At 43.4% G+C, this 17673-nt stretch overlaps 2 protein-coding genes across 4 annotated transcripts in view; one reads left to right on the top strand and one right to left on the bottom strand.

Annotated features, from left to right (window-relative positions):
• Nucleotides 1-2529: 2529 nt before the first annotated feature.
• On the bottom strand, nt 2530-14683 carry ATP6V1E1 (ATPase H+ transporting V1 subunit E1). Of its 2 annotated transcripts, XM_082308086.1 has the most exons (10): nt 14493-14683; nt 13242-13337; nt 10823-10888; nt 9169-9278; nt 8615-8681; nt 6643-6732; nt 5203-5271; nt 4702-4796; nt 3742-3829; nt 2530-3142 (listed from the first exon to the last, which is right to left on the bottom strand). In XM_082308086.1, the coding sequence occupies exons 3-10, from the start codon at nt 10877-10879 to the stop codon at nt 3080-3082; spliced, it is 639 nt and encodes a 212-aa protein (XP_082164212.1). In that variant the 5' UTR covers nt 10880-10888; nt 13242-13337; nt 14493-14683; the 3' UTR covers nt 2530-3079. The 2 variants fall into 2 exon arrangements, with proteins under 2 accessions (XP_082164212.1, XP_082164211.1); XM_082308085.1 differs by lacking the exon at nt 13242-13337 and having other exon boundaries at nt 14493-14682.
• Nucleotides 14684-16162: 1479 nt separating this feature from the next.
• Nucleotides 16163-17673, top strand: part of BCL2L13 (BCL2 like 13) — a 39706-nt gene continuing 38195 nt past the window's right edge. The window contains exon 1 of one of the 2 annotated variants that reach the window (XM_082310039.1): nt 16163-16333. The gene's annotated coding sequence lies outside the window, so the exon portion shown is untranslated. Of the gene's footprint in view, nt 16334-16810; nt 17645-17673 lie in introns of those variants that run through there. The other variant, XM_082310040.1, reaches the window with a different exon arrangement.

Raw genomic sequence — 17673 nt, 5'->3', positions numbered from 1 at the left:
GGTAATCAAATTTGGTAAGATCCCCTTTCACCTGGGATGAAGGACAAGGATGTTTCAGGTAATGCAGACACCAATTTTTGTAATTCAGTTCTCTCATGTGGTTGTCCCCGTATTAAGGTTCATCAGTGCTTTCCTGTACCACACTCGCAGGGAACTGCTGGTGCAGGAGGAAGCTCCCGTCACAGCTGACATGGCTCAAGCCAAGGGCGCCTGCAATTCTGCTAATGAACTGAGTAAGCGTAAGTGCTTCAGTTAGCTTGTGGTGGGGCAGGGGGTACTCAAGCACTAGTCTCAGACTTCAGATGCGATATACATGAAGCGTATGGATCATTTCTCGAGGACCTGCTTTGAGTCGCTGCTGCCCAAGTGACAGACTAACACTAAAAACACTCTTGAGGTCGCTAATTTTTGTATGCAATTCTGACAGTGGTTATTCCTTCCTCTTTTCTGTATAGGAAGATACAAAAGAAGATACAAAACTAATAGAGGAAAGGAAATAGAAAATAGCAACTACAATATGTTCCACTATGAGCTCCGCAGTCAGAGAGTTGTTATTTTGCTTTTCAAAAATATACAAGATCTGGATTTGTGAAGCTCTTTCTACCGTCATGAAAGAAGTAGACCATCAGACCCTGTATGAAGAATCCCTTTATGTCACAGCCAAGCACGTTTATGTTATTGGTATCAGAGAAAGTTTTGATAACTTCTAATGCAATTTTTTTTAATGAATAAAACCTACCTGAAGATAATGTTGTAATATGGCCCATGACTGCGGAGCGATGTACAACAGAGCCATCTGTCTCTTCCGTGTCCCAACCTTTAGCTTATTCTGTCTGTGACTTTATCTACATGCATTACACCGTTGCCTGTATCAGTTTTCCAAGGGAAGCAGTAGCACGAGGACAACATAAAAGCTATGCTTTTGAACAATGGCCAGATGTAGGCCATTCACTTCTTAGGATCTGTTTGAAGTCTTTTTATTGAGCAATGGAGCAAATATTCATAGTGCCTACCACTTAGCAAAGACTAGTAACCTCCTCTTGTCTCACCCCTCAATATTTTATTTCCATACACTGCACTCCCTTTCAACATCTAGAGTTTCTGTTCTTAGCCCTAGCTGTAGAGAAAATAAGGACTCAAGTAAGTTCAACTGCATTTCCAAAGCACTGGCAGATAGCCTATTGATGAGCTGGATGAAACCATCGGAAAGGACCGAAACACATCTGTTCCAAAAAGTACCATTTGAACCAAGAAACACCACGGTTAAGCATGCATGTGTAAAGACTTTTCCTTCACTACAGGTGTGTCACAAAACCAGAGCCCAGTGCCATCAAGGAAGCTTGATCACTGACGGTTGCAAAGATGAAAGCTGTAATGGTTATCCAGAATCTAGAAAGAGTAGGACTTTAGTCCAGGTACACTTATTGCCCAGTCATAGAATCATGTATCAAAAATCAAAGCACTAAAAGAATAAATACCATAACCATCTATGTGGAAAACAAGAACTGGTACCTAAATGCAACAGCGAGGAGCAGTAAAACAAGAAACCCAACCTTGCTAAAGATTCTTATTTTGCAAGAGGAAATCAAGATTAAATAAGTTTGGATTCAGGATTTTCTTAGCAGTCAGTCTCCATTTTAGAGAAATGAGACAGCGAAAGGCTTATCTAGCATTTTGGGTCTTTACATGAGGGCATGCACCTCAGCTTGAGAAGAAAAGGCCTCAGGTTAAAAACACTGCATAAAGCAGTGTTGCTGCAGCTTGGCAAGTATTCTTCGTGGCACAATGTAAAATGCCTACCATTCCTGAATCACTGCAGTACTTAGAGAAGATGATTTCAAAACATATTCAAGCAATAATTCATCTGAGCAGTTTCTTATTTCCATGAAACAAGTTTCAGAATTGAGCACTAGGTGAAGAGTCAGGTATTGTGGCAGAGGCTTGTACTGTGGAAAGTCACCTCCAAAATTTTTCTGTCCTACACCATAGAAGGTGGAGACAATACTAGTCATCACTGCAGAAGCAAATGAGAAGTAAGTGTTAGTAAAACTTAACAGATTAGGTAATGAATATAGTTACGTTACTGTTGTTTAATTTAATAGTTACTAACGTAGAGAGAATAGTTGCAACAGAGTCAGCTGTTGTTCCTCAAGTCCTGAAACACGATTACTAAAGGGGTATGCTTTGGATCTCCTGCACAGAAGCAACAAACCTGTAACTGGAAATGGACAGTATTTGTTCTAAGTAGCGCAGTTGTGTTGCTCTAGTTCTCTCTCGTGAAAGAAGACTGAGGGAGCAAAACTATTGACCCATTTTTCAGGAAGAATGAAGCTCAACCTAGAGTCCTATTCAAAAGGCTTGCGTACAATCCAACATTACTCAAGCAAACAGCTTGACGGTACTCCACGCACTCGAATTCTAGCTTCACAGAACGGTTATTACACAACCCCCCAAGTAATAAGTCCTTATAAAAACAAGCCCACTTTTCAAAGATTGCTGCCAATCCCCCAGAGAGAAGCTACAAAGAACTCCATACAGACACACATTTTTATTTTAATAAATACAGTTTTACAGGCTCAGGCTTTTTTTTTAAATCACATATACAGAACAGAAAAATGCCTGACCAAGTAACATGAATTAAACTACTAACCCTGGGAAGGAATGCATGCCCTCTATAACACTGAAGACCTTAACTGAAAAGGGATTTCCCATCGGCAGCATAGTAATTTACTTCACAGATTAGACAACTTGAAAGAGATGTGGCCAAAGCAAAGAGAGTGACCCTAAATGGACCACTTGTCTGTATAGAGCCACAACAGTGCAAGGAAAGCCAAGAGCCCAAACGCCTCCATTTCCTAGTGTCACTGCTGGATGAATATGTATGCCTTCACATCCTTTAAGCAATACGTTCTAACCACAAGTAGAGAGGCTAAGCACAGCAGGTATGCAAAATTATTCCATTGAAGAACAGATATTGGATGACAAGGTAATGTTATATTTCAAGATTTTAAATTAGCAGATGCTTTCGCATCCCCTTCAGTATGGCAGTGGAACAGATCCCACCTTCTCTCATAGAGGTTTAGTCCAAAAACTTCCTGTTGGCATTAGCACCAAAGAGAGCCACTCTGATTTCTGGCATCATCTGTTGAGAAAGAGCACATCAGTTATATGCAACGGGCAACACAATTGCTGTACTTTCCTCATTGCAGGCACTGCTAGGCTAGGCTAGGCTTCAAAAGTAAGAAGTCAATTCATCTGAGTTTTCTAAAGCCTTTACCTGATTGCACATTGCTGGCTACCCTACAGATTTAAAGGACTGCCTATGCTGCAGCATAAGAAAGAGATACCAGAGCTAGTTTTTTCCACTGGGGTATAACAGGTCTCAGCCAAAGTTTCTAGTATTCAAGCTAGCTTCAGTAATTCAAGTTAGCCTCAGCATTTCAACATCTTGGCTGCAGTGTAGTCATAACAAGACTTTCAGTAACATAATTTCTAGAGTTTTACGCTCATGCTTAATTCAAAAGGCATCACTCTGGCAAAACCTATGTTTGTTGTAGAGAAGCACAAACAGTAGGTAATTTGCTTCTTTGCATTCAAAAATAACTTCTTACTTGCCATCCACGTTGAAATCTGATCCCATACACTATTGTGACAGTTAACACTTTGGAAACACTAGGATTTAACTACAAGACAGAACTAGTTAATTATATCTTGTTCACCTTGGCTGTTAGAGAAACTTACCTGCTGGGCTACAAGGTCCAGCCGACTTTCCAGGGTATTGGAAACCTTAATTTTACCATCACTGTTATAGATTTCAACACCTCCAGAACTAGAAAGGGGAAAAAAAAATAATCGGTGGAATCCATGGTACGTCTCAAAGTCCGAATGTGGCAGAGAGATTATCCCAAATCAGTGCTTATAGGCGAGTCAGATACATAGGTAAGATATTTATTTTTAAACAAACTTATTTTGATCATGTCTTAATAGGAGCCAGCACAAAGCGATCCAGTGAAGCAGCAGTGCAAAGCATCTTTGGAGTTATCAGAGACCACAGCTACACACAAGGGTCCTCATTAGCATGATCTAAATGCAAGCAGAGCTATGGAATTTGTCACTTCAAAACAGCTTCAGACTTCGTATTTTATTATTAATAGATAGCTTTCAGATTTTGGGAAGTAAGGAAGAGTGCTAAGAGTGTTGTTTGCTAGCCCATACATAAAGATCACTGACTATCAGAATATACAGCTTTGTGCCATGTTCTTTATCACAGTATATGGAAATAGACCCTTGCAGACATAGCAGACACAAACCCCATCAAGTGATTATCCTGCAGCACCTTATTACTCAATTTGCTTCACCTTGAGATAGAAAGCATGGCTACATCCATTTTCTCTCTCTTTAAAAGACCCATAGTTAGTTAAGTTTCTACGTACAGTTACTCTCTACTTCAGTACTGTGAATCAGGCTGGAGGTTGCACAAAACTTTCGCTGACATTTTTGATTGAGACAGTGCTTGCCTGGAGGAAACTGCAGAGTCTGTGCTTGATTAACACAAAGAAGTGCCAAATTCCACTAGAACAGCAGCAGACACACTGTGGGGATATTCCATACGTATTTTTCTGAGACTGTTCTAGTAGGAGCTGTGGCTTGAAAAGTTGCATTAAGTTAGTGCTCTGTATAAAAGATTCCCATTTTCCTTACATTTCTTCTGGCAGGAAGTTGTCTTGGTCAATGTGAACATCCACATCCCTTTTTGTGGCATTTTTGTAGATGGGAATGCTCTTCTGTACAGCAGTCTAGGATACAAGATAAACCTCCAATTAGCATTGACAAATGCTAGTGCACCACTTGGGTTTGGTCACTCAATCATTTGTAGTAATAAAATGAAGGGATTGAGGGCCCCCCCCCTTGTTTTTTTTTTTTTTTAATTAAGCAAATGTATTTCAGTATGGCTTTTGAACCAAAACCAATTATTATTTTTAATATTGTAGCAATGCCTAAAGTTTCCTAGGTAATATCCAAGCAAGCAAATGATCCCCAAGTTGAAAAGCATATTTGTTCTCTTGCATTGTATCTGCAGCAGAAGTGCAGCAAGCAAAGCTTGTTGTCATGTCACACAGATGGGATCTGAGCAGCAAACATTTGCAGTCACGTCTCAGCTTTTGTGAGCAGGATACTGTCAAACTGTTCTAGGTGTCTTACCTTAACCATAGGGAGATCCTGTTTCCTGCACCGAACAACTAGTCTGGGCTCAAGCAGCTGGTAGAATCCCTGCACAAGATAACCATTACAGCATCAGGAAGTCAACATTTTAATTGTCTTAGAATTACTCAACCCCAAGAAAGGAAAGGAGCTGATCAATTTGAAAACCAAACCCTGACAATATTAGGCTCTTGTATTTAGTTCTTTGCTTGCAAGTTCACCTCATGCAGACATTCTCAGAGGACAGCACCAATATCTGGGAAAGAGCCTATAGCTATGGACTATGTGTTTCTTTGTTAACTTCAAGTTTGGAACTCAAGTGCAACTAAACCTATGTATCACAGGACTGAGTGGCCCAGACAATGGACGTGATCCTATACATAGGATCACTGCTGTCTAAGTAGACTGAGCATGCAGTCAAGCTGATATTCTTCTACGCAGCTCCTGGAGAAGACGTGCAGTAGTTTCAGATGCCTGTTCTAATAAGTCCTGCCTTGTAGTTCCTGCAGTAATACATGAGAATAGAATAGAAATAGAAATAGAAAAGAATCGGTTTAGTTCCAGTTGGAAGGGACCTACAACTATCATCTAGTCCAACTGTGAGTACTGATGAGTACAGATCCTTTACTGGATCAAATATAACGAGCCACGACAGACGTGGCCAGCTTGCAAGAGTGAGACAGGTTTGTTTGATGTACAGCAATACCAGACCTAGGCGTGACAAAGAAACAACACTGAACTGGAAGCACAAGATGGTAGGAAATACCGTTAAGAAAATTCTGCCATCAAACTGTGGACCAGAGAGCTTGTGGCTGGCTTTTGTGAGAGTTTATAGCAAAAGGACCAATTCGTACCAGAAGGTGGCACCAGTGGTCGCACGACTGACCCTGGCCAATGCTTACTGGATTTTTAGCAGTTAATTTCTGGGGCTTGAGGATGGTATTCTAGCTAAGTAAAGCTTTGATTTCTGCTTTGTATGTCTGTCACAGATGCATGCCATACTACAGTAAATTTGTCAAAGCCAGGACTTATAAGTCTCAAATGCCAAGAAGATTTTAAAAGCGGATAACTATTGACTTATAGGTTTGGAGAAACAGCTTTTGCCAACAGTGCATTTGATCCAACTAATTACTGCAGAAGCTTAAAGCATGCATCCTAAACGTGCATGTTACAATGTACGTGAGCGTATCTGCAGTTATTCTTATAATGGAGCTGCTGCTTGGTATACCAGCTTTTACACCTCAAAATAGGCTGCAGCCCTACCTATCCAGAATCCAAGATTGAAAGATACAGCAGAAGTGATGTTTAAAACTCAAAGATCACCCAGCAACATTTGATCTAGACTCCAATACAACTTAACTTCCAGCGGGTTATGTTTGAAGAAAGACACCTAGGAGGATGGGGCTGTGATCATCTATTTGTTACAATTTAAATATTTACCTGTAGAACTAGTCCGTCCAGCAGCGTCTGGTACCTGGCAGTATCCTTCACCACCTTGGCAAGCCTCTGCTTGGCCTCGTTCAGCAAATCCTACATTCAGAAGAAATCAGATCAGCAGAGCCCATCTGTTTGGCATTTGGTTTCATGCCTAACCAACTTTCTGTACTCCTATTATAGCTATCACACCCTGCCAACACGTAAACGTACACTCCAGCTGGTGTTCATCCAAGCTAGACCTTCATCTCTGTGCATGGCACAATATCCTTTCCAAACAGTTCTCTTCTCCCTGCCCTGATCTGAACCCATTATAACCTAACAATAATTCATTTTTCATGAAGAAGGGAGACCTCAGCAGTAAAAGGATAGTATTTATAATATTAATTCAGAGGGAGAAACTAAAATATTTTGTCAATCCTTGCCTAACGTAAACTAAAATATTTCGTAAATCATTGCCTAATGTAAACTAATAAAGTTGTCCAAATAACTATTTTTTTTCAGCTTTGTGGTCAAGCAAAGAAATCTAATCTATCTTTTTATCAAACAATATTCGGGTTACATATTTTTTAATTGTAAGTAAATGCAAGTCAAAATTTAAAAGTAAGAGCTTATTTTTAATTTGAAGTAGCTGGTTTTGATTATCTTTATTCAGCAATTCAGTATCAGATGAGATTGAATTTTTAAGAAATTTGAGTCAATTCAAAGACAGCTCCTAGAACTGAACCATCATAATTACTTCAGATAAAGAAATCATATGATTTGGTATAAACCTTTCTTTACCGTCCTGCCTCATAGTGTTTAAAAGAAGAGTGCATGCTAACACAATCAGTACTAGGATGTAAGACTATCACAATTTAACGTCATGGTCAAATGTAGTTATACTGTGCACCCTAGAGTAACAATGTTTCTGGAACTACTCATCTCTCTTGTTCATAAAAGAGGCCAAAGATATGATAAGGGAAGAAAAAGCTAGCAGCATGTGACTTTAAATGTTTTAAAATGAGGAAGAGTGTTATGCATTACTCAGAAGCATGAGGCTGAGTCAGCTGATAAATGAGGAAGAGATTACCCAGCAGAGACTACCACAATAGAGTGGTAGTCTTTAGCCACCCACCTTCCTCCTCTCTGTGAATACAATCTAAAGTTTGAAACTAGGTTTAAAGAATCAATAAACTGGTGATTTTCTTCTGCTAACCCCCCCTTTTTCATAGCAGCATCAACCTGAGCAACATTACCCATTTTTTTATTTTTGACTTCTACAGGTCTCACAGCTTTTCCAATAGCTCAACAGCACCATCTAGCAGAATATGAACACTCAAACTGTTCCTGAGGCAGGGTAAGAGAGAACAGAAAACCTGAAAGCCGTATAATGAGCAGAATAAGAATACACTACACGTGGTGTAAGATAAACATAGTAAGGCTGAACTAAGACTAAATGTAGCCTGTTCTGATAAATGATCACTCACCCTATACATCAACGCACAGACTGGTCACCTACTAGAACAAGAAGCAAACCTTTCATATACTAGGGGCCACTAAAGGAGACAGGAAAACCCAGTTAGTGGTGTTTTAAGCCTACTTGCTTAAGCCATGCCAGATTTAATGCATAAATGTTGCTTCAGGCAAACAGGACTTTGAAGTTCTACCATCCGTGCAAGAGAGAGTTCCTACTCTTTAAAGAAATAAGCTATTGTCCAAATGATAGATAAAACTGCTGCCTGCAATGTTGCTGGCAGAGAACTGTATTTCCCTAAAAGAGTAGGTAATAGAAACTGTGAGAATAAGGTAAAGCAGACTACTGAAGCTGGACTAAATCCTTAATGACTTTTCAGAGCAGCTGGGAAAGCCATTTTTGTATGTTGAAGCAAATATCACTCAATCACAAATCATTTTTCTGTAGAGAATGGTTAAGAACATTTCCTAACGGATGGTAGGAATTCAAGAACCTCTGTGTCTTTACTACAGAGATACTCACTGCAATAAGGTCATCCCTTGCCTTGAGGACCTTCAATCTTGCCTGATTCATCAGGTTGGACATCTGACTGCAAGTTGCATGATAAAGTTGAATCAATCCATCAGACTTTGACAGAACAGCTGCAACATTTAACTGTATATTTACATTTAAAGATAACAATACTACAACATTTAATAACAAAGCCTGTTCACCTGTTTGAATCTGTTTCTGAACTTGCATGAACGATTACAATGCAGAACCCCATCCTCCAGTGAAGACCCACCAAAACTAAACCTGACACGAACATTTGTCCCAGAGTAACAGACCAGGGTAGAGTTCTAGGTATTAACTACATAAAGAAATATGAAAGATTCTTTCACCACACTTACTAACAGTTATACTACTGTAGCTCACCTTTGATAGTTTGTCCCCAGGAAAAACGAGAAACTCATAATTAGAACTAAATATATTGGCTACAATTTGCCTATTTCCCAGGGAAAAAGAGTTTTGTATAAAATTAGCAATAAAATGAGAGCTCAGGCTCTGAAGTCAGCCATCTAACCTAAGCAACTTACATTTTCTTTTGTTGTTCAATTTGTTTCTCCTTCTTTTCATAATACTCCATGATTTTCAGCCTCTGTGTCTGAACAAGGCGACCCTTCTCAATGTTGAATTCTTCTTCTGCCTATAGTAAAAATTAAATAACTGAAGTGGAAATTGATTCCATGGGCTGAAAAAAACAGAATCAAGATGAAACAGCCATGCTTTCAGAGCACAGTCATAGACAAGCTACGATGATACAATTTATGGTTCCATATAAACAAAACATTTCAACCAGTACTCAAGTCAAAGGGAGTTCAGGATGCATTCTGCTGAACTAGAACCTTGCTAACTAAGATACAGCTTATTTTATCAATTGACTGACACATGTTTCCTTGCAGTATTTATTCCTCAGGGACAAAATTACCAAATATATATTATATATTGTTAAGCAAAACTCATTTTATCTGAGCTTTACGTCTCATTTGTTTTTGTAGAATCAGTCTCTTTTCTGGCTACAAGAGATTCTACCTAAAACAAGCTACCCAGCCCTCAGTGTCTACAAACTTCATTACTTTAAGCAATTCTTAGACAATGAGAGTGACAGTATAGCTATTACTTTTTTTATAAAGCCTAGCCAGATAGCATGTGAAATGCTAAAATTTCCTATTTATACCTGAGAATCCAATCTCAACTTCTGACTTCTGTTTGCAGATCATCAGGAATACCTGCTTTAGTATTGATTAAATATTTGTGTAGCTCTATATGTTTAAGGGAGATTAAGTATTATTAGTAATACATATGCTGAGTCCAATACCAACAAGATATTTCAGTATTGGTATAATGCAGATTGTTAGGGTTGTAAGGCACCATTAATCCTTCTTTAGGAAACATCTATATTCTATCACCAGGTTAATATTAAAGTCAGTCTCTCGTGGCTTAACCTAAGTGAAGAATTCTGCAAGTAATTCAACTCATGCCTTAAATATAAATTTACTTTTTAGTTCCCCAGGATACCTACTAAATCACATCTAGAATTATGCCTGCAGGTGGCTACACAGGTTTAGGTACAGTTATGAACCTGCTTACAAACAAACTTTAACCAACATAATTCAAGCAGTTTAACTTTAATTTTATCATTTTGGTACTTTTATGAACGCTTGCGCAAGATTACTAGCATTATTGCTTTTACTACTAATGTCTCTGCCTGACACACTATGGAAATCAAGCAAAAATTAAAATTAAACCTTCCAGTAATAGCTTGTTATGACAAACCTTCGCAGAATTCATAATTATGCAGAGAACTCCTTTAATCCTCAGTGATGTCAACTTATGTACAGGAGGTGGGGGAAGGTGTTCCACTTAACCCAGTCTATTCACATTACCACTCAGCACTCAGCTCTCCCGATTGCTTAAAATAAATGAGTGAGCTTGCATATGGATAAATTTATATTTAAGAACCACTAAGAAAACTTTGACCAAAAAATAGCTCTGACTTGTTTTGATTTGTCAAAAGCTAAGAAATATTAACTTAGTTTGGTAGCATCATTTTTTGCTATGTAATAACTAAATGTGAAGTAAGCTGTAGTTTACAGAAGTGTTCTAGGACTGCTCTGACTGCAACTACAAAACAGGGTGTCAGACGCAGTTTTCCTTTTGCACTTACTGACATTGAACTTCCATTTTTACCTTTGCATCTATTTCTTCAGCCTTTTCATTGGCTTCCTGCTCAATGAAAGCCATCATATGCTTGATCTGTAACAAGAGAAAGAAAAGAAAATATTTTCTGTTGGAAAGGGCTTTGATGAGAGGAAGTATGTATATATTCCTCATTTGTACAGAAGGCCCCTCCATATCCATTTATTAATTCATATAATGTTGTTTTTCAAGGAAATTAAATTGAGCATACAGGTCAAAGAGTCAGCTCATCTTAACACAGATAACAAGAATTATTTTTTTTTCCCCAAATAATTCTATATAATGCTGTTTCACTTGCTGCCATTAGAAAAATGTACTTTAGATATGCAACTATACAAAAAAAAAAAAAAATTTGTATAAATGTGAGGCTGGGTATTTTCATTCTTCAGTAGTGAGAACAACTTATTTTTCCCCTAGGATTAGTAAAAAAAAAAAAAAAAAAAAAAAAAAAAAATTAAAATCCTCACTCAGTAAAATTAAAGTAGTCTCTTTGTTATGACATTTACATGAAACATAAAAGATTTACATAGAGTCCCTATTCTACATCAGGCATAGATGGCATTTGAATGAACCTGGGCCTTCCACACTAGATCACCGGTGAAGCAAAGCAAAGGGCTACTGACCACTCTGGTCAGATCTGCAGAACCAGAAGTTCCTTTACACACCTGAGAAACCTTTCTTGAAAAAAATGTAATAAATTCTGTAAAGACTTACAAGGTGATTAAAAATGTTGCTGTATGGTTCAAGTCAAAAGGACTTTATAAAGTAGTTGCATATTAGTTTGGAGGAGCTGGGGAAGGAGACAGATAGCAGCGCTAGTTGATCGAGACCACATCAAGTGTACCGCGTGCTGCTTTAGAGCCTGGAATGCACTAATATATTCTACTTCAAGAACCTTTTTGAAACCACCTCAAAACACTATAAAGCACAGCTCCAACACTTTAGACAAGGAAAGCCATTATACTGAGTTCTGCTTATTTACCACATGCCTCCCTGTGACCAGGCCTAAGTTTAGGTTCCCATTTGGGGCAGACTGTAAGGACTCATGCCCAACCAAACTGCAGCTTTGAACAGGTATAGCCATTTCCAAGGGCAGATGGAGTGGACCATATACTTGAGTGCACCATAAAAACCTACTGACTTTTTGGTTGCACTTAGTGACGAGACACATTTGGCAGACAATCTGGTCTGAATAAACTTGCACAAAAGATTCTATTTATATAATCTCATGTTAAAATGAAATATTTAAAGAGATAAGAAAGGTGCCAACATGAAAAATGAGCCAACATGCAGAACAGCGCTATGCCCATATAGATGAAAAAACAGAAGTGAACAGACAAGTGGAAGATTTTAAGCATGTGCAGTGGAAGAGGTGAACAATAATGTCTACATCCTCAAAATCAAATCAGCAATTTTTCTTTTAATTCCAGTTTGCAACACTTCCAAGTCCATGTCCACTTACAGCATCAGTTTCCTATCCTGCTCGCCTGATTAGATGACTGGTTAAACCAAGCTTTAGATTTACCTGCATTTCAGAAAGGACAAGAGAGCCATATAAAATAAGGAAATAATTTTGCTGAATAGCCTGTTGTTGAAGGAGACTAAGAACTTTTGTATAGCAGTGGTAACCCTTACATTACTGAGTCACTTCTTCCGGTTTGGTTTGGTTTCTGAATTTTGGAAAAGTACTTTAAACAGTTCCAGGTGTTCATGAAATATTCTCTGCATAACGAAGAAGAATAAGATGGAAGCAAGCTTATATGGCATCCATTTCCCCTAGTCTGATAAAACTGAACCGTGTTACTTCCTTCAAAATCTGTTGTACTGAAATCCCTTTTCGCTTTTCATAGAAATGAAAGAGATCCTAAGTGAGACTTTCACGACTATAAATAGATTAGTTTTAATAACACTGACAAAAATATGCATTTTTAAATGAGAGATTAATTTTAAATGAAGTTAATAACTTCAGCATAGTAGTATCTCCTACAGAAAAGATGAGAAGGTTTTTCCCATCAGTAGTAGCGTGATTACCCTTTCCATGGGAAGTTCTAGATGTTAGACTGGCTTTAGCTAGAAGTGACTAGCCAGATTAGACAGAGCAATCTATTAAACACCTTTGACAGAATAAAGCAAGAAAGTCTATCAATGGGAAAAATTCTTAATTAGAGATGATTTTCAAAGTGAAAATTATTGAAAACGCCATGGCAAGTATTTGAGAGTTCAGAGGACCAGTTGGCAAGTTCATACCAGATTTATACACATGCAGAACTGTCATGCCATCAGCAGCACTCTCTTTTCCAGTTAAGAGGATCACCCTAGGCTGAGAAGTATAAAACAATGACAGGAAAGTTGCAGATGTGAAATGCTATTAGCATTACATGTTTAGTATATCAACAGATCCTGAACTAACCTTTGAAGTTCAGGTCCATGGTGGCTGAGCAAGACCGCCCCGAATTCAGCTTTATTTTTATTATCTTCATAGAAGAGGCAGGAAAAAACAAACAAGCTTTGCAGATAAAAGGCAAGAGAACGTAATGTTACAATTCCCCTTTTGCAGAAAGACAACCTACTGATTTTACTTTCAATGTGATGCTTCCTTGCCAAGAGACTATGTTTACTGAATGAGAAAGTGAGACACGAAGCACTTACGATGCAAAGGACAAAGGGAACTCGGCTGATCTGCTCATCACCTGTAGGAAACTCCACAGACCAGCGCTGACTGGATCTGTGCAGTCTTTAACACAGCATGCCATTTTCAACCCAGCTCAAAGCAGCTTTTTTAGGCAAGGGCAGTGTTTACTGTCAATAAGGACAAAGTGTCCTGCCTCAGGAGGAAGTGTCCACAGTCAGACTTCAGGGTTGTAAGTTTCCATTGCAAGAGAAGCCCGGGTTGCACTACTCTGCTTAGGATATAAAAGTGAAAAAGGCATTCGAGAATGCTGAATAGCCTACCCAAATGTTAAGTTACAGCTAATGAGATGTAGTACAGCTATAAGAAAAGAAGAGATGGAAAGTCCCTAGAGAGCAACATCTAAAAACACAGTACTTATCTAGGGCAATGTACTTATCTGCCTTAAAGTGCAATTAAACACTGTAGATAGCATAAAGGCTTCTCATGATCCCTTTCATTATAATCTGGCATAATATGTCATCCAAATGCTTCAACAAAGTTCCCCAATGGGTGGCCAATCAATCCCCCTGGGGAAAAATTCACTTTCTTCAGAGACTGCTCTTTCTCACTAAGATTCCCAGAGAAGGTCTTTCTCCTTCACCGACCCTTGCTCTCACAGGAGAGCACCACTGTTCCACAGCCAACACGTGAATCAGCCGCAGCTGGCTGCAGCCACTTCTGCTGTTGCGGGCTTCAGAGCTGTCAGTACCCCTCCCGCTCCCACTGGCCTTCTTTTACCAGCCGGATGGCCCTTCAGCTCAGGCACACCTGAACCCCACACCTAGCACGGCTTCAGGGCAAGGAAGCTGCCTGGAAGCTGCCTCCTCCGCCGCCCCGGCCCAGCCCTCGGTGCCTCCCTCCTCACGCTGGGTCCGTCCCGTCGGCTCCCCCCCCGGCCGGGCCGAGGGCAGTGAGGAGGGGGCAGACCTAGCAGCGGCTGCCCGCTCCGGGGCCGCAGGCTCGCCTTCGGGCCGGGGCGCGCCGCCCTACCTGCTTCTGGACGTCGGCATCGCTGAGCGCCATGGCGGCGGCGGCGTTGGCGGCGTTGGGGTCGAGGGAGGCGGTTGGGGCCGAGGGAGGCGGTTGGGGCCGTCGGCGACCGCGAGTGGAATCAAATCCGGTTCGGGTCACAGCTGGTGCGGCCGCCGCTGTGTCACGCCGCCCCGCCCTCCCGCTCCTCCGGGCCAATAGAAACCTGAGCTCTGGAGGGCGTCACGGGGGCGGGTCGCTGCGCGCGGCAGACTGCCATCTTGCGGCCGGGGAGGGGGCCGGGTGTTTCCCGTAGCGCCCTCCCTGCCGGGGCCGGCCCCGGGGCGGCGGCGGCAGAGGCAGAGGCGGCCGCTGCCCCTGCAGCCGAGCCGGAGCGAGGCAGCCGGGTCCGCCCGGCTCCCCCGGCCCGCCGCCGCGCGGGCGGCCGGCGAGCCTCGGCGGGCGTGGGGCTGGGGCCTCAGAGTTCAGGGGCGCTGCGGGCGGGAGGTGGCTCTGGTACCTGAAGGTCACTTTCAGCTGTCGGTTGTATAGAGCTGTGAAATGCTCCTTACGCAGTCTGACAGGTTTTCCAGGTTTGGACTGGCAGAGGGAGGTGAAAAGAGAGGGAAAAGCAAGGGGAGGCAGGACAGAGCTGGGCGAGGGGAGGGGAGGGGAGGGAGAGGACGGCCTTGCGATGGGCCCCTCAGGCTGGCGGGACTTCTGCGGTTACCAACTGTGGCACCAGCATTTCATTGTAGGAATACGTGGTGGGGATTCAAAGCATCATCATCATTATTATTATTATTATTATTCTGTCATTTTGTCATCCAGAAATGTTCAGGACCATTTTCAAATGATGTGCTGATTCTTCAGGAGTTCTGTTACTGCTTCCACTGCTTCCTTCGTGGCAAATTTACAGCAATCTTCATAACCTATAGCAGTGTTTGTTCATTCTAGCTGGCAGGCAGGGTCTGTTTCCATTCTGCAGGTACAGTTACTGGAAAAAAAACAGAACTGTTCCTTACAAATCAGTGTCAGATGTGGTATTTGTCATATCCATGCTTCTTCCTAGCTTATTTCTATTTTGTTAATTTTTACTGTGCCTTTTTTCTGCTCTGAAAAGGCTCATTATAAAAATAAATATGTAACCTTTATATTTTTCAATAGCGCAGTTACATTACAATGCAGGCAATCAACTTGTATGTTGGGGCTTGAGAACACTTTAACAGTGATTTCGGGCGCAATCTAAACGTTAAACCAGCTGGAACTGTGGTCAGGCTTGCTTGCTCTCCTCCGGCTCCGGTGCCCGCCGCCCCCCCCGGCCTTCTGGGGAGCTTTCTCTCGGGGGCTGCCGCCCCGAGTCGGGCCGCGGGAACCCACTGCCGTCCGTTCTTCCCCTCGGAACGCGCGGGGGAGACGCGGAGGGGTTCACGCGAGCCCTCCGGTTGCGTTTCGCTGCTGTACGTGCGCCGTTCAGCGCGGGAAACCCGCTCCGGCGCCGGGGCCGCCCGTGGCCGCTGCCGAGGCGGAAGCGCCGGCCGCGCCCTCCCCGCGGGGCGTCACGTGGCGGGAGAGGCGTCCTGCCGGGCCCCGCCCCGCGGCGCGGGCCGTGACGCGCGACACGGGCCGCCGTGACGTCATGCCCCCTCCGCCGTCCCCCTCCTCCCCGCCCCTCCATCATGGCGGCGGCGGCGGCGGCAAATTAGGGCAGAGCTCGCACCGCCTGGCGCGCGCGCGCGCGCGCGCCCACCACCCCCGGCGGACGACCCGGAGCAGCGCCGCTCCTCGCCCGGCCGGACCGACCCGCCCCCCCTCCTCCTCCTCCTCCTCCTCCCCCCCGCCGCGCCCCGCGGCGCTCGCAGGTGAGGAGGGACCGGGCGGGCGATTTATTTATTTATTTATTTATTTATCTATCTATTTATTTTCTCCTCGCGCCCCCGCCGGCCGGGAGTTGGGTGGGGCGGGCACGAGGGCGGCGCGGCCGTTGGGCAGCTCGGCGGCCGCGCGCGCCTCCTCTCCTCTCCTCCCCCCCGCCCGCGCTGCCTGTGAGGGGAGGGGGGAGGCGGCCGCCGCCGCTCCCCGCCGGGCCGGTGGCCGGAGAACTTCCCCGCGGGGGCGGGGCGCGGCGGGGCCACGCCCCTCGGCGGCCGTTACCCCCCCCGCCCCCCCTGCGGCTGAAGGACGCGTCCCTCCGTCCCGCCGCGCCCGCCCCGGGCAGCCCCCAGGGCCGGCGGCCTCGCCGTCCCCAGCGCCTCCCTCCCCGGCGGCGTGGGAGAAGCGGCTGTGCCCCCTCCGCCCGCCGGCGGCTCCTGAAGGGCGGCGGCAAGGAGAGGCGGCGGCTCCCCCGCTGCAGGGGCTGCGGCCTGCCCGCACCTGCCGCTGCGGCGCGTAGGCTGTGGCTCCCCCGCGGACCCCGCCGGCTGACTCATCCCGGCTTCTTGCTCCTCGCCGTTTCTGCCCGGATATAAATATCTCATTCATCGCCGTAGTAACTGAGTGGCTTACGCTGCGCTCTCGCAGGCTGCGCGTCCCCTCCGGCTCGGCGTTTGTCTGACGCTCTTGAAACTTCGAGCCAGCGCAGGGCTTCTGCCTTACCTGGCTGTCCTCTTGTCCGCTTTCAAATCGCCCCTGGCAAATTAAAAAAGAAAGCGAATGAAAACTTGTTAATGAAATGATTTGTAGTGATTTAATGTTGTGGTAAGGCGGTTTAGAGCTGGAAAGGATTGAAAACCTTTATAGTAGCTAACTCATGTAGTTTTTGTTTTTCTTCCTAAAAGAGAAAGTAAACCATTTGCCTAGAATGCTCGCTTAATTACATTTCCCTCTAAGGTCAGCTAAAACCACTGGCCAGATAAACAACCGTCATGTTTTCCAGTATTTCTGTCCATTAAGTGCCACTAGAGGATCAGTAATGGACGCAGTATTGATTCATTTCCAGTAGAACCGACGTGTTTGAACTCAGTAGTTCTTAGTTTATTAAAACCAGTCTCCTAGTCATACCATCCTATTTTATTGGAAAAGTACTCTGAAGAGTTTATCTTCCAACTTGATCGCGATTGGGTGCTTTGGAAAGTCCTACCTGTTATGTGAAGTGTTTCCAGAGACAAACTGCTGCAAGGTTAAACTAGTCCACACATGCAAGTCTCATCCAAAATCCCCACACGAGCCTTCTGGTAAGGTTGCAGAGCTCTTGAATATTTTC

This window comes from Platalea leucorodia, assembly GCF_965183815.1.
Source record: "Platalea leucorodia genome assembly, chromosome: 4".
In the NCBI taxonomy this organism is placed as follows: domain Eukaryota; kingdom Metazoa; phylum Chordata; class Aves; order Pelecaniformes; family Threskiornithidae; genus Platalea; species Platalea leucorodia.
The sequence above is the reverse complement of the archived record's forward strand: the minus strand, read 5'-3'. Positions and strand labels throughout refer to the sequence as shown.

Coding starts and splice junctions, on each gene's coding strand:
- ATP6V1E1 (XM_082308085.1), bottom strand. CDS start 14,525: ATGGCGCTCAGCGATGCCGACGTCCAGAAGCAG. Junction 4,797..5,202: donor AGGATCTCCCTATGGTTAAG/GTAAGACACCTA, acceptor CTTGTATCCTAG/ACTGCTGTACAGAAGAGCAT. Junction 3,143..3,741: donor TGGACCTTGTAGCCCAGCAG/GTAAGTTTCTCT, acceptor CTTTCTCAACAG/ATGATGCCAGAAATCAGAGT.